The sequence below is a fragment of the Furipterus horrens genome, unplaced genomic scaffold (genome assembly GCF_987537825.1).
Source record: "Furipterus horrens unplaced genomic scaffold, mFurHor1.1.pri manual_scaffold_8, whole genome shotgun sequence".
Classification (NCBI taxonomy): Eukaryota; Metazoa; Chordata; class Mammalia; order Chiroptera; family Furipteridae; genus Furipterus; species Furipterus horrens.
The window spans coordinates 54191997-54208129 of NW_028327178.1; the positions used below are offsets into that span (position 1 = coordinate 54191997).

The 16133-nt window shown below is 42.8% G+C and overlaps 1 protein-coding gene across 2 annotated transcripts in view; it reads left to right on the forward strand.

Moving 5' to 3' along the window:
- IMPA2 (inositol monophosphatase 2) overlaps positions 1 to 10147 on the forward strand; it is a 61902-nt gene extending 51755 nt beyond the window's left edge. For both annotated transcript variants that reach the window (XM_090285833.1, XM_090285832.1), the window contains 3 exons: positions 7292 to 7400; positions 8138 to 8289; positions 9597 to 10147. In XM_090285833.1, the coding sequence (XP_090141959.1) occupies positions 7292 to 7400; positions 8138 to 8289; positions 9597 to 9712 (377 nt within the window). In that variant the 3' untranslated portion in view covers positions 9713 to 10147. The remainder of the gene's footprint in view (positions 1 to 7291; positions 7401 to 8137; positions 8290 to 9596) is intronic.
- Positions 10148 to 16133: the final 5986 nt, after the last annotated feature.

The following is a 16133-nucleotide window of genomic DNA, read 5'->3' on the forward strand; positions in this document are numbered from 1 at the left end:
TCCTATATTATTCTTAACATCCCCCTATCTATTTTGTACCAACCAATTATACTTCTTAATCCCTGCACCATATCCCTATTTCTCCCCCTGCCCCCTCCCAGCTGATAACTCTCCAAATGATCCCCATACCTATGATTCTGTTCCTATTCTGGTTTGCTTACTTGGATTTTGTTCTTATTTTTTAGATTCAGTTGTTGATAGTTGTGAGTTTGTTGTCATTTTAGTGTTCATGGTTTTGATCTTCTTTTTCTTAAGTAAGTCCCTTTGACATTTCATATAATAATAGCTTGGTGATGATGAACTCCTTTAGCTTTACCTTGTCTGGGAAGCAATTCATCTGCCCTTCCATTCCAAATGATAGCTTTGCTGGATAGAGTAATCCTGGTTGCAGGTTTCCTTTCATCACATTGAATACTGCTTGCCAGCCCCTTCCTGCCTGCAAAGTGTCCTCTGAGAAATCAGCTGACAGTCCTATAGTCACCCTCCTGTAGGCAACTCTCCGCCTCTCTCTTGCTGCCCCCAGGACTCTGTCTTTATCTTTCACTTTTGGCATCTCAATCATGATGTGTCCTGGTGTGGTCCCCTCTGGATTCAGCTCTCCTGGGACCCTCCATGTTTCCCGGACCTGTATGTCCATCTCCTTAGCAAAATTTGGGAAGTTTTCCTCATTTTTTAAAAATTCTTGCTTCCTCATTCTGCACCGGTGGACTGTTTTTTTCTTTCTTATATTCCAAATAATTGATTTGAATCTGTTTTCTTCCCTTCAGCATTGGTTTTGTGTGGATTTTCCTTCGTTTCAGTTAGCATAGCCTTCACTTCTTCTCTTATGCGTTTGCCGTACTCAAGCATATCTGTCAAGCCTGTGAGCATGTTTATCACCACTGTTTTGAATTCTGTGTCTGTTAGGTTGTCTATCTCCTCATCTGTTAGGTTGGCTATCTCCTCGTTACTTAGTTCTCCCACTGGAACCTTAATCTGTTCCCCCTTTTGGGCTATACTTCTCTGTTGCCTCATTCTGACAGGCTCCTGTGTTTGTTTGCCTCCGCGTCCCAGGTAGAGCTGTCTCTTCTGTTACGTTGTAAGGGCCAGAGCCTTAGGGATTCCTCAGTACAGGGCGACCTGTTTCACCGCGTTATGGCGCTGTATGTGGGGGAGGGGTCCAAGAGGGAACAATGCCGGCTGCCCAGCACTCACCCCTTTTCCAGGTACCTCTCCCACTTCTGTACCAAATGGGCGCCCCTCTAGCTGCTGCCCTGTCTATCGTTCCCAGAGTGGATGGGTCTGCGGATGTTCTAGGACCTTGGAGGCCCTTTAAACAAGCGGACTCTGCTGAGAGACTGGCAATTTCTGCCTTCATCCCAACTCCCACTGGTCTGCACAGTCAGAAGCAATGAGACTTGATTTTCCCCACTGCTGGGACCGTGAGCTGCGAGGTCCGGTGAGGAGCTGGGAATACTCCCCAGGTGTCCCTCCTTACTTTTTAAAACGTGTGACTGCACTACCTGCCAGCCTGCTGCTGCTGTCGCCACCACACCGCCTCCTCTCTGCCCCGGTTCTGCCCCTCCTACCTATCTGGATGAGTATTTCTTCTTTATATCTTTGTTTTCTGGACTTCCATGCAGTTTGATTTTCTGGAACTTCTGGTTGTTTCTAGTTTTGAGGTAGTTGTATTCCTTTTTAGTTGCGGAGGGAGATGCAGCGTGTCTGTCTGTGCCTCCACCTTAGCCGGAAGTTGATGATGGACTCCTTTAGCTTTATCTTGTCTGGGAAGCAGTTTATCTGCCCTTCCATTTTAAATGATAGCTTTGCTGGATAGAGCAATCTTGGTTGTAGGTCTTTGCCTTTCATCACTTTGAATGCTTCTTGCCAGCCCCTTTTTGCTTACAACGTTTTTTTTGAGAAATTAGCTGATAGTCTATGGGAACTGCTTTGTAGGTACTCTTTGCTTTTCTCTTGCAGCTTTTAAGATTCTCTCTTTATCTTTAGCCATTGGCATTTTAATTTTGATGTGTCTTGGTGTGGTCCTCTTTGGGTTCAACTTGTTTGGGACTCTCTGTGCTTCCTGGTCTTGTATGTCTATTCCCTTTACTAAATTAGGGGAGTTTTCTTTCATTTTTTCAACTAAGTTTTCAATTTCTTGCTCTTTCTCTTCTCTTTCTGGCATCTCTATGATTCAGATTTTGGCCCTTTTGGAGATATCCCAGATTCATCTTATACTCTCCTGGTTTTTTGGAATTCTTGTTTCTTCGTTTTGTTCTGGTTGAAAGTTTATTTCTTCCTTATGTTCCAAGTTGATTTTAATCCCAGCTTCTTTCCCTTCACTGTTATTTCCCTGTGGATTTTTCTTTATTTCAGTTATTGTGACCTTCATTTCTTCTTTTATGTTTTTGCCATACTCAATGAGTTCTCTGGGCATCCTGATCACCAGTGTCTTGAACTCTGCATATGATAGGTTGGCTATCTCCATTTAGTTTAGTCCTTTTTCTGGAGTTTTGATCTGTTCTTTCATTTGGGCCATGTTTCTTTGTCTCCTTGTTTTGGCAGCCTCCCTGTGTTTGTTTCTGTGTATTAGGTAGGGCTGCTTTGACCCTGTGTCTTGGTAGTATAGCCTAATCTAGTAAGTGTCCTGTAAGGTTCAGTGGCACAGCCTCCCCGATCACCCAAGCTGGGTACTCGAGGTGCACCCTTTGTGTGAGCTGAGTACACTCTCCTCTTCTAGTTGAGCCTTGGCTGCTGTTGGCAGATCAATGGGAGGGATTTACTCAAGCCAGTCAACTGCAAGGACTGGCTGTGACCACTGACCATCAACTTTCACTCTCTGTGGAGAATCAACTGTGCAGGGGCAGGCAGGATGGTGGTGCTCTGATATGTTCTGTAGCTGTCCACTGGGTGCGCTGGCCCTAGGGTTTTCCTATGTTTTTCCCAGGGTACTGTGGCTGAGCTAGAAAGCAATTTGAGATGGCTGCTACCTGTGCTGGGCTTGGCAATTCCCAGGTGAAGCCAAGCTGTGAATCTAAGCTGGCTGCTGCTAATTCTGGGCCTGGAGCTCACTAAGGCCAGCAGTTGCTTGTTTGATAGGATTTAGGAAGTTGTGAAGCATGAGCCAAGACCAGCCATTCATATGGAAAAGCAGCTTGGGTGGGCCCATAAGTTCGGTCAGTCTCTGGGGATCTCCGAGGTGGGTCAAACAGTGTTAGCCAGGTTGATGGAGTCTCAGCTATGGTACCAGCTTGCAGGCTTTGTGTAGGGAGGGTTTAGAAAAGGGACAGTGGCCTCTGCTAGCCTTGAGGCCAGACACTTCAGTTTCTGCTTGTCTGCCACTGGTGCCTTTCAAGCTGCTGTCCCAGTGCTGGAGCTCAGAGGGAGTGAGTCTGAATAAGTGAGTCTGTGTGTTGGTCCTTTGAAAGGAACTGCTTGGGGCTCTAGCACTTTTTCCCACCAACTCAATCCCTGCTGGTTTTTGCAGCCAGAAGTTGTGAGGCTTATTTTCCTGGCACTGAAACCCTGGGCTTGGGGGTCTGGTGTGGGGCTGGGACTCCTTGCTCCAGAGAGATCCTAAATTTTTATCTACCACATGTGGATGTGGTACCAGCCTGTTCCACGTCTGCACCCCTCCTACCAGTCTGGATGGTTGTGGGTTTATTTAATTCTGTAGTTGTCAGACTTCCATTCCACTTTATTTCTGATAGTTCTGAGTGATGGTCGTTCTATACTTTTTGTTGTAATTTTGACGTGGTTGTGTGAGAAGGCGAGCCGTGTCTGCCAATGCCACCGTCTTTGGGTGTTCCCTATTTTCCAACCTCCATTTCAGCCATTTTTAAGTGTATAATTTAGTGGTTTTAATTACATTCACAATGTTGCACATCCATTACCTCTGTACTCATTAAACAACAGCTCTCTGTTCCTAACAAACACACCCATGAAGACATGGAATATTAAATCAAAAATATAATTAGCATTTGATTAAGAACTAAAATATTCTGATAAATATTGGATAAATTCTAATAAAATGCAAAAATCATAGTAGTTGGAGATAATCAGGAATAATCATAATATAAGAAGATGTTAAGTAAAAGGGATTTATAATTTTTACGTTTTTCCTTATCAGGGTAAAATAAAACAGTAAAGCATTCTGTCTGCAGGTGGCAGCACTCAGACTTTTTCTCTGTTCTTGATATCATTTAGAATAAAATGTTTTAGCAAGAGTGAGAAAGAGTAGATACATTGCAGCTAGAAGAAGACGAAGGTTCTGGATACAGAGATATCTTTTCACAAATTAAAAACTAGGGAAAGAAACCCCTTTTTTCACATGTCACCAGACAAGCTTGAGTTTAAGTTTGGGCCCCACCACTTGAGGGCTACATGACATCAAGCAGGTCACTTTCGTAAGCTTGATCTTCCCAGCTATGAAACAAGGACAGTGAGACTGCGAACGGGATGGAGGACTGAAAACATACATGGAAGTGTCTAGAAGAAAGTATAATATGAGTGATTGCTGTTTCTACGCTTTGTTTAATTTCCCTTGCGAAATAGCCCAAAGGCACTTATTTTGAGAATCCCTGCCTTTCCTGCACCAGCCCTGCATGTGGGGGTATCTACTTATCTAGGCTGACACTCTGGGCTCTTTCCTTTGTATTCTTCCTACAGCCAGGCTCTCCCCCTGACAGATTAGGCTAGGCCTTGGCCTGAAGGAGTAGTCACATCTTATGAACCTGATTAAAAGTGGGTGCTTATCTCCCTATGGAAATTGACTTTCTAGTTCCTGGAGAGAAATCTTCAGTGTCGTTCTTAATTATCAAAATCTGAAATATGCACACTCTTTCATTCAGAAATCCTACTTCTATTAATCTATCCTGAAAAATATATCAATGTGACTGCACAAATCTATATAGAACAAGAAATAACATTGTTTACAATAACAAGAATTAAAAATGTTTATCTGGGCCACACCCCCACTCTTATGGATTTCTGATGACCACGTCCAACTTGAAGCAGCTAGAGGAGCACAAGACCTTCGTCCACTGTCCTTTATAAGATTATAAAGGGTCTAAGGTCTGAGAGGAGGGAATTGTTACAGAGCAGGGGTCCACCCCCCAAAAATATATATAAATAATAATAAATTTTTTTTAAAAATGTTTATCTGGGAGGGATGGTTAAATCAGTTCTTCCATTGGTTAGAATCACGTTCAGTTGTTACAAGTACGGAAGCATGGTAAAAGGTGTACTCAGTATATTTTTGTATCAAAAGAGCAAGTAACAGAATAACCTGTAAAACTGTTTTTTAAAATATGATGTTCATGCCCTGGCTGGATAGCTCAGGTAGTTCGAGCATGTCCTATACACCTAAAGGTTGCAGATTCGATCCACAGGGTGCATGTAGGAGGCCACTGATTGATGGTTCTCTCTCTCTAAAATCAATAAACATATCATTGGGTTTTTTAAATCATAGGATTTTTTAAATGGTAAAAATAGTATATTCATGCACATTTGTGGGTATATGTAAGATTTGAAGTTAGGTAAAGAAATTACAAGGACAATTAGGAAGATGTCACTGCTGCTTCACTTCCATTTTCTTCCATAGCCTCCTCTGAAACTACTCATCCTGGTTCCTTGTTTTCCCTGGCAAAAATAACATGCATATGATCTAATTTCTTTTTTAATTGCAATATAATGGGCACTCCCCAAATAGCAATATGTTATTGTTCAAAGGAGCATTTTTAGCTAAATATTTATAATTCAGAATTCATACCCCCCCAAATAGTGTTGTACATAGTGATTAGATTCTTAGACTAGCCAACAAAATTCCACTTAATGCAAAAATTCTTCTAATAAATTTTAAAATATTACCAATTTAACAAACCAACCCAAACAAAAAGACTCTTATCAATGCTTCTTTAATGCTGGTGTTTGAGAAAAAGCATTCATCGCTTCAGTAATTATGTATTGAATGTCTACTGTGCGTGGCCCTATGGATATCTTTTTCTTCAAAAGAAGTCTGTGTTTCCAGGGAAAATACCATCTCAGTTTACAGCCTAGGTGCTGGGGGTAGGAGGTAACCTCTGGTAGGGTTAACTGGGTCCTGTCCATGGAGATCATAGAGCTGCCTGGCCCCTGGCCACCTCGTCCCTTGTTGTGGCCGGTGCCTGGTGCACCCATATTGAACACATCGAAGAGGCATTAGCTCAGCATTAGTGCTGGGTGTGCCAAAATGATTCAGACCTTCCAAAGGCATGGAGCCAAGTGGTTTTTCAGAGAGTGTTTAAAGTATAAAATGAGAGCCTCTGACATTAGAAAAGGGGGAAGTTGGGTACAGATTCTGCCTGAGAGGAGACTGCCTTCTCACAGTCATCTTTTCCCTTAGTGAGAGATGACTTTGCAGATTTCAACGTGGGATTGGGCCTATTCAGTGAAATAACTTGTAGAGTGTGTGTTCCCTCCACTTCGTAAAGTGGCTTTGTTCTGTTATCTGAACATACCTGTTGTGGCTGATTGTTACTGAGCAATAGACATGAAGAGACATGACAAACTAAGTTTGGTTGTGTTTGGGTATATGGCCAGGTAAGGACAAGCCACTTGTGATCCCCCACCAGTGAGTCAGGCACAGGAAGGGAGACCAGTCACTTCCCTCCGTGCCCATGGGCCAGCTTCCGTACTCCAATCCCATCACAGGAACCGTAGGCTTGGCATGAACACCTCATTGCTCTGTGCCAAGGAGGCCATGCAACTACAGCATTGGTCTTTATGCTGAGGTGGTTACTCCTGAGGACTTCCTTTCCAAAAACATTACTTAAAAATTGCTTTCTCCACAGAGATAATGGTATTTCCATCTTTGTGATCCTAGCAGTTAAAGACTGGTTTTTAAAGACAGATTTAATTGATGAGGCATTTTTTTTTTCCTTTAAACTTTGGGTGGTCCCAGTTTGGAATCATTTTGTCTTTGTTATTGAATGATGGTGGCTTTCCTAAGACACCAAACTCTTCCAAGTTCTCATGCTAACTGTTCTTGAAAAGAGAGAACTGAAAAATATGCTCTCTCTGAAATCAGAATCAGAAAGCAGCTTTAAAGGAATGATGATCAAATAGTTCGAGGGTAAATATTGTTTCTCTCTGTTACTGTGTCCTTACTTTCCAACATAGCTGTCAGAAAAACTTAATAGCGTAAACCACTCTCAAACTTATTCTAGTAGGAATGAGAGTCTGATATTTGAAGTTTGCTTCAGGGAAAACCCCAACTCTTCAGTTAGAACCAAGACTTCATTTTTCTGATTATGGGACATTTTTTCTATTGCAGATATTTCAAAGGCCTTGGTTCTAACAGAAATCGGTCCCAGACGTGACCCTGCTACTCTGAAATTGTTCCTGAGCAACATGGAGAGGTTACTCCACGCCAAAGCTCATGGGTATGACTTTTCAGTTCCTGGAACACCCTGGGGCCAAGGAGGAGCGTGCCAAACACAGTCTTGCTACAGACTTCTGGGGACTGAAAGAAAAGATTCCTGTGACAGGAACATGTGCAGCCTGTGCTGAGGCCCAGGGAAGCCACGGGGTGCTGCATCATTCAGTATGGTGCTAATGCAGCCAGCTGTTAAGAGACAGATAGGGGACCTTTGTTCCTTTCTTGGCAACTTTGAGAAGCCAAGGGACTGATCTGAAGCCACCTAACCAGCCCATCCTGTGTGTGCTTAGAGCCCTTCCTAAATGATGTTTCTCCAGTAAACATTTAGGAAAATAGTTTAAGTCCAATTGAATCCTCTTCATCTCCCATCCTTCACCTAGGTCTGTGCTATAGCTACTGGCTACATGAGATGATTTAAATTTAAGTTAAAGTGCAATATAGTTAAAAATTTATTTCTTTAGTTGTGCTAGCCATATTTCAAGTGCCCAACAGCCACGGGTGGCTAGAGCTACTACAGTGCAGAATGTTTCCATTGTTGCAAAGTTCTGTTGGGCAGCACTGCACTAGACTCTAGATTTGAGTCTAGAGCTTATTGGGAGAAGCACTGTGGCTCATTTTTAATGACTGGGAATGCTCCACAGAGGGAGTGATTTTGGATGAAGTAAGCATGCACACTTTTAAGAGCAGTCTGATTTTTGCATAGTACCACTCATGTGTATTGCTCTCTTCCCTCTCTTCCAGGGTCCGAGTGATCGGGAGCTCCACCTTGGCGCTCTGCCACCTGGCCTCAGGGGCTGCGGATGCCTATTACCAGTTTGGCCTGCACTGCTGGGACCTGGCTGCTGCTACCGTCATCATCAGAGAAGCAGGCGGCATCGTGATGGACACCTCAGGTGAGCCCATCTGACCCTTGGCTTGCCCTCAATCCCCAGAGGTATGACAGCAGAGACTAGACTGAGTAATACTTTCTGACTGAATGTCTCTCGCTTCCTTCTCTACTGATGAGAGGGCACTGGAAAGGCAGTGGTCCAACGCCTTCCCACCCTTCCTGCCTTCCTACTCTATGCCTCTGGCCAGTTAGGAACAGCAGTACCACTACTTTACAAACGTAACATTTGACAGTTTTCTAAGCACACAATCTGATGAGACTATCAGAGCAGGCAATGTGTTCCGCAGTTGAAGAAGAGGAGCCTAGTACCCCCGTGGCCTCGTGGCTTGGCGTTGGGTCAGCACAGTGTACACTGTGGAGTGCCCTGTGAGTTTTTAAGTGGATCCAAAAGGTGACCTGTTACTTCTGCTTTAAGGTTATCATGTCCCAGTGACTGATCCCACTAGGCAAATCTGACCTCATTTAGCATCACTGCCCCTGTTAAATCCACTTAGCTTCAGGCAGACCACTCACCTAATGTTTAGGAATAACCCATCAGAGGTTGGGGGAGTGCTTTTAGATCCCATTCTCTCCTAGCTTTGTAGTCCTGAGCTTCCTAGCAGAAACACTGGGGCTCCCTTTTCACTATTGGGTATTACAGGGTGTATTTCGTCATTTGATTTCTACTTTTTTCCTCTTTCTCCTTTGAAAGACCTTAATTGAGCTACGAGAAAAGTATGAAAGTGAAGAGGAATCAGCCTTAGATGGCAATGCCAGGCAGACCAGTTTCAGATTAAAAGCGAGTTTGACACTGGATTTAACCACATGAGCACACGTGTGCATGGAGGGCTCCAGCAAGGCCACTAGTCCTGTTCATGCCCCGAGGAGGATGCAGGGCTTCCTTGCCCACCCTCAGCTGCCTGGGCCCCACAGCAACTAATTGGGTTGCCAGTCAGAAAGACCAACTCAAGGGGGTCCCGAGTGCCACCCACATAGCATAGAGGTTGAGAACCCCTCTCCCCTCTCTTGGTCTAACCAATCACTGGAATCTCAGTCCTGAATATTGGGCCTTAAACTGCATTCTCCAGCACAGCTTCCAGGGTGGCATTGATCCATGGCATCACTGCACTCATACTGGGGTGGAGCAGATGCTGAAAGGCGTCACCTGTTTCTCTGGTCAGGCTCACATCCAGACTACGCTCTTTGTTTCTGGCCCTGAGCATGGTCTGAAAGCTTTGTTTTCCTTGGAAAGTGCATATGCTGAGTTGTTATCCAGGACTGTTCTGCCCTCTCCAGTAACCCAGCTGCTCTCTTCTCCTTCTCTGTCCTCAGGCGGACCTTTCGACCTCATGTCCTGCAGAGTGGTTGCTGCAGGCACCCGAGAAATGGCTACACTCATAGCTCAGGCCTTACAAACAATTAACTATGGGCGGGATGATGAGAAGTGAAAGGGAGCAGAGGACAGAGGAATGCGACCCAAGGACTGGCTCTTCCTGGGAATGCTGAAGCTGGCAGCCCAGCCCTGGGGAGGAAGCTGCCTTGAGCAGCCTGCACTTGTGTCACGCTCCTGCATTTTTCACCACCCCGGCGGGAGGTGTTCTGTTCTAGTGTGTGGGTCTGGTTAAATCCGCGTCCCTTACCGGCATCTGGTGTGTAGCTGGTTTCTTTCTTTAATCTTATATCACCTTTTTCAGGTTAGATAGTTTCTCCTATCAGGGCCAAAACCCAAATCCCATGATGTACATATTGATAATTCAGTGTTGATTTCTTTTCCCCCAGAATGCAAATCTCAGGTAAAAAGGCTTTAGAACTGCTGAAAAGCAGACTTGTTCTCAGGCCCTCCCCCATGGCACTTCAGAATGCAATAAATCAAAATAATGGTACTCTGCTTATCTGCTTCCCTTCATAAGTGTGTCCGTCACCTGCTTCCCTGAACACACAAAATCCACAGCTATAGATGCAATTAATATTCTCATGATGACTATTAGGATAACGCCAAGAGTCAGAAGTATTCTCCTTAGCGAGGGTCTCCATGAACCAAACCAGTTGGTATAAAATAAGTCAAAAGAATATGTAGATGTACCACAGGTTTTTTTATCCACTCATCTACTGATGGGCACTTAGGCTGTTTCCAAATCTTGGCTATGGTAAATAGCACTGCTATGAACATGGTGGGTGCATAAATTCTTTTGAATTGGTGTTTCAGGATTCTTCAGGTATATTTCTAAGAGTGGGATCGCTGGGTCAAAAGGCAGTCCCATTTTTAATTTCTCGAGGAAATTCCAAAAGGCATTTTCGTTTTTATATTCTTGAGGAAATTCCATACTGTTTTCCACAGTAACTGCACCAGTCTGCATTTCCACCAACAGTGCAGTAGGGCTACCTTTTCTCCACATCCTCGCCAGCACTGTTTGTTGATTTATTAATGATAGCCATGTTGGCAGGTGTGAGGTGGTATCTCATTGTGGTTTTAATTTACATTTCTCTGATGACTAGTGATGTTGAGCATTTTTTCATATGTCTATGGGCTTTCTGTATGTCCTCCTTGGTGAAGTGGCTATTCAGGTCCTTTGCCCATTTTTTAATTGGGTCGTTTGTTTCCTGGTGTTGAGTTGTGTGAGTTCTTATATATTTTGGAGAGCAAACCCTTGTCCGAAGTATCATTGGCAAATGTGTTCTCCCACACAGTTAGTTCCTTTTTCATTTTCATGATGGTTTCTTTAGCTGAGCAGAAGCTTTTTAATTTGATGTAGTCCCTTATGTTTATTTTTTCTTTTACTTCCCTTGTCTTAGGGGATATGTCGGCAAAAACATTGCTACGTAAGATATCTGAAATTTTACTGCCTATGTTTTCCTCTAGGATTTTTATGGTATCCTGACTTATATTAAGTCTTTTCTCCATTTTGAGTTTATTCTGCTGTGTGGTTTAAGATGGTGGTCTAGTTTTGTATTTTTGTATGTACCAGTCCAGGTCTCCCAACACCATTTATTGAAGATGCTGTCTTTATTTGATTGTATGCTCTTGCCTCCTTTGTTAAATATTAATTGAACATAAAGATGTAGGCTTATTTCCGGACTCTCTATCCTTTTTTGGGGGGGGGCTCTCTATTCTGTTCCATTGATCTTTGTGTCTTTTCTTATGCCAGTACCAGGCTGTTTTGATTACAGTGGCCTTGTAGTATAGTTTCATATCAGGTATTGTGATCCCTCCAACTTTGTTCTTTCTCAAAATTGCTGAGGCTGTTTGCAGTCTTTTTTGGTTCCTTATAAATTTTTGGAATATTTGTTCTACTTCTGTGAAATAAGGCATTGGTATCTTGATAGGAATTGCATTGAATCTATAGATTGCTTTGGGTAGTACGGACATTTTAATGATGTTAATTCTTCCAATCCATGAACACAGAATATGTTTCCACTTATTTGTATCTTCTCGATTTCTTTCTTCAGTTTTCTAAAGTTTTCTGAGTACAGGTCTTTTACCTCCTTGGTTAAATGTATTCATAGGTACTTTGTTTTCTTTGTGGCAATAGTAAATGGGGTTGTTTTCTTAGTTTCTCTTTCTGATAGCTCATTATTGGTGTATAAACATGCCATCAACTTCTGAATATTAATTTGTTTGCTGATACTTTGCTAAATTCATTTGTTAGGTCGAGTAGTTTTTTGGTGAGGCCTATAGGGTTTTCTATGTATAATATCATCTCTGTGAATAATGACAGTTCTACTTTCTTATTTCCAATTTGGATGCCTTTTATTTCTTCTTGTCTGATCACTGTGACGAGGACTTCCAGTACTATGTTGAATAAAAGTGGTGAAAGCAGACACCTTTTTCTTCTTCCTGGTCTTAAGAGAAATGCTTTTAGTTTTTGCCCATTGAGTATCGTGTTGGCAGTAGGTTTTTCATGTATGGCCTCTATTATATTGAGGTCTGCTCCCTCCATACCCACTTTGCTGACTGTTTTTATCATAAAGGGGAGCTGGGTTTTATCAAATGCTTTTTCCACGTCTATTGATATGATCGTATGGTTTTTGTATCATGTTTATCGATTAGCAAATATTTTACCATTCTTGCATCCCTGGAATAAATCCAGCAAGGATGTAGAGAAAGGGGAACCCTAGTACATTCTTTGTGAAAATGTAGACTGGTACAGCCACTGTGGAAAACAGTATGGAGTTTCCTCAAAAAACTAAAAATGAAACTGCCTTTTGACCCAGCAATTCAACTGCTGAGAATATACCCTAAGAACCCCAAAACACCAGTTCAAAAGAACATATGCACCCCAATGATCATAGCAGCACTATTCAATAGCCAAGATTTGGAAACAGCCTAAGTCCCATCATTAGATGAGTGGACAAAAAAATTGTGGTACATCTATACAACAGAATACTATGCAGCAGGGAAAAAAAAGAAGGAATTCCCACCTTTGCGATAGCCTGGATGGAACTGGAGACTATTATGCTAAGTGAAATAAGCAAGTCAGTGAAGGACAAATACCGTATGATCTCACTTATAAGAGGAATCTAATGAACAAAACAAAATAATGAGCAAAATAGAACCAGAGGCATAGAATCATGGAGTAGACTGACAGCTATAAGAGGGGAGGAGGGAAGTGGGGACTAACTGATAGAAGGTGAAGGGATTAGTCAAAGGACATTTTAGATGTCCAGAAAGTATCCAGCCATGTACTATGAAAAAGAGACATTTATTGAAGATACAAGAAACATTGTACATAGGACAATAATGCCTCAGTCCCCTTCAAAGTAGGCACTTTGGGAGTTCATACAGTTCTCCCAGTCGCCATCAGCTGCCCCATTGTATTTTCCTGAATCTTATGGATGGTCTGAAATCTCTCTGCTTTCAAAGCTGATTTTAGTTTGGGGGAAAAGCCAGAAGTCACAGGGTGCGAAATATGAGCTGTAGGGAGGTTGAGTCACCTGGGTGATTTGATATTTTGCAAAAAAACTGAACAAAACGTGATGCATAAGTGGGCATGTTGTGATGAAGCTGCTGATCACCAGTTGCCCATAGCTGAGGCCTTTGGATTCATCTGAATAGTTTCCACGGAGAAATGGTCAAGCTTAACGCAAGATTGGGCACAGATTTGTTGCTCTGCTCCCTCAGTCATTTTGAATGCGATGGCCACACAGTATGCATGCTTACTCTACAGCATCTACCACCCCCACTGACTGGTATAGTGAAGTTGTCATTGCTCACACATGCACATACCTGTCCACCACTCTCCTTGCCTGCTGGGTTACATCATGTAGCACAAACCATTCTCGTCATATTAACAATAGTTGGACTTTTTCTGGACAGAACTCGTATAAAGGACCTATGGGCATAGACAACGGTGTGGAGATTGACTATGGAAGTAAGGAGTGGGCTGGGTGGAGGCAGGGCAAAGGGGGAAAAATTGGGACAACTGTAATAGTATAAACAATAAAATATATTTAAAGTATAAATAAAACCACCTTAACAAGAGAGCCTAGGGACCTGTGGAACAATTTAGGCATACAGTGGCATTTGGGATTCCATTGAAATTACTTTTTGGTTTAATGTGACAAATCCTGTGGTTAGTTAAGTTTCCTACAGTAGCTATTGTTTGTGAAATCCTAATTATAGTATTGTCTTCCCATGCATGGGCAGGAAAAAAAAAGCAGAATACAGATATTTGTATTTCAGAAAGTTCTATGGGATAGCACTGCATAAAACTAAATCTCTTCTAATCTGGATTTATTTTGTATAGAGCACTCCCACCTCTATTTGGTGGAATCCACATTCTTCCCTGATTTTTGGAAATCAGTACTTGTCAGTCTCAATCTTCAAGATTCCGTATAGCAGTCTTGCCTGCAGGGTGCCTCTTGTGTCACTTCTGTGTAATATGCTTGGGGCTTAAGGAGCAGGAGGTTAACCAGAGGCCAGAGTAGGGCCAGAGCAAGCTAAATTACAGGCCCTGTTATCACAAAGGTGGAACCAGATTAGAATCTAGAATTGTAGGTAATTCTCTGGTAAAGGCAACCTTAAAAGGAAAACCTCACAAAAAGTGAAAGAGGTGGGAAGATGGTTCCTTGGTTCTGGTGGGGGCAGGGGAAGGAGAGCAGTTGTGAGTTGGATGCTTGTATGGTAGTCTCAAATCTTTTAGAGCTGGCTGGAAGACCTGTGTCTTCTCCCATGGGCAGCCTCTATGCTCATGCCCCTCACCACCACCTGAAGTCCTACCGATCACTGATAGCTGTGGAAGAAAGAGCAATGGCTTCTGGGTCAACAAACCCAATTCTAATGCAAGCTTCCTCCTGCCTGGCCTCAGATGCCATCCTGAAAACTGCAGATGCTGCCTCCCTCCCACAGTTGTTGAGGGGACTGCTGAAGCACATGGAAAGAGCCAGATTGCCAGTAGCACTTAGTGCATACTAGGTCATCACCAGCATCCACAACTTTATGTCTTAGAGCTTCCCTTGGATAACTGAGAGCCGAGATCCCTTGTGTGCTCAGCAGTACGTCCTGGCTTCGAGTTCAGTGCACATTCAAGGTACTTTGTTACATGGGTGCCCAACAACTGCTTAATGAAGAGAACCGATTTGTCCTGCCAGACATTAGCAAATACAGTGGTACCTTGGTACTCATTAATTTGTTCTGGAACTCGCACCAAAACTGAGTACCGAATGATGACGCATTTTCCCTAGTGGGACAGCGTAGTGACTCATACAAATTTTAGCAAGTGTGCCGAGTCCCAAGCAAGCGCAGAGAGCTGAAACTTTTTTTTCTTGTCCAAATGTAAGGAGAACAGTGTTTGATGAGTTCTAAAGCAGACAAGTATCAAGGTATGACTACATGTTTTCCTGAATTCTGCTTCTGTGAAAATAATATGACAACATTAAGAGAATGTTTTGTTTCCCCATGAATCCCAGTAGACTAGCACCTCCCTGGTCTTTATCCTGCTTGTCTATCATGTAGGACACGCACCAGCTTCAGCAGTCCTGCATCTGAGAGCTTTGAATTGAGCCACATTCTGTCTGAGGAGGAATGACTTGCGGGGGGAGGAGGGAATGGGATTGGAACTATTGGTGCCATTGGAACTTTAGATTTTTCAAGGAGCTGGAGGAGATTCTTTCAAGTACTCCCCTTACTCTATGGGAGCAGTTTCCTGTGTTACTATTTTGAGAGCCTCTAGAATCACAGGCAGGGCAGACATCATTTGTACCGTCAGGAATCTTGGACTTCTAAGTGTGATAACCACCTGATATTTTTATTCATGTGTGTGTGTGCGTGCGTGCATATGTGTCTAACACAGGTACATGTTATATATTACAAGCCATGTTAAGATTAATTTGGAACAACTGAAATAATGTAAGCACTTAGCTAAGGCTTTCTGAATGAGGCTAATTTTAACAAATTTTGAAGATCAGTGATATAAATGGGTAAAAGCTATTCCCACTGAGGGGAGTGAGCCTTGCAGATTCCTGGTAGGGGAGTGAGCAGGAAGGAGATTTTAGGGCTCATGCCGATAAAATAACTATATTTAAAATAGCTATGTAAGCTAGTGAGACATTTTTGCCAATTTAATCTTCTAAATTGTGTAGTTTTGTAACTTAATATACTAAGTTTTTCATAGAAGATTACAATCACTTCACATTGCTTTAGTGAGTTCCCTCCCTGAAATTTGCTTCACCCTATTGACATTCCCCTGTAGTCTTCACGGTGACAGGCTTCTCTCTTCAAGTGCTGGACATAGTTAAGTAGACACTTAATAACTTGGTTGTGAAGCCCCAAAGATGTGTGAACTTTGAGGGCTGTGAAAGAGTGGGGATGTTTTTCCATTGCCTTAATAAAGAAACTGGTGAAGCCCTGGCTGCTGTGGCTCAGTGGATTGA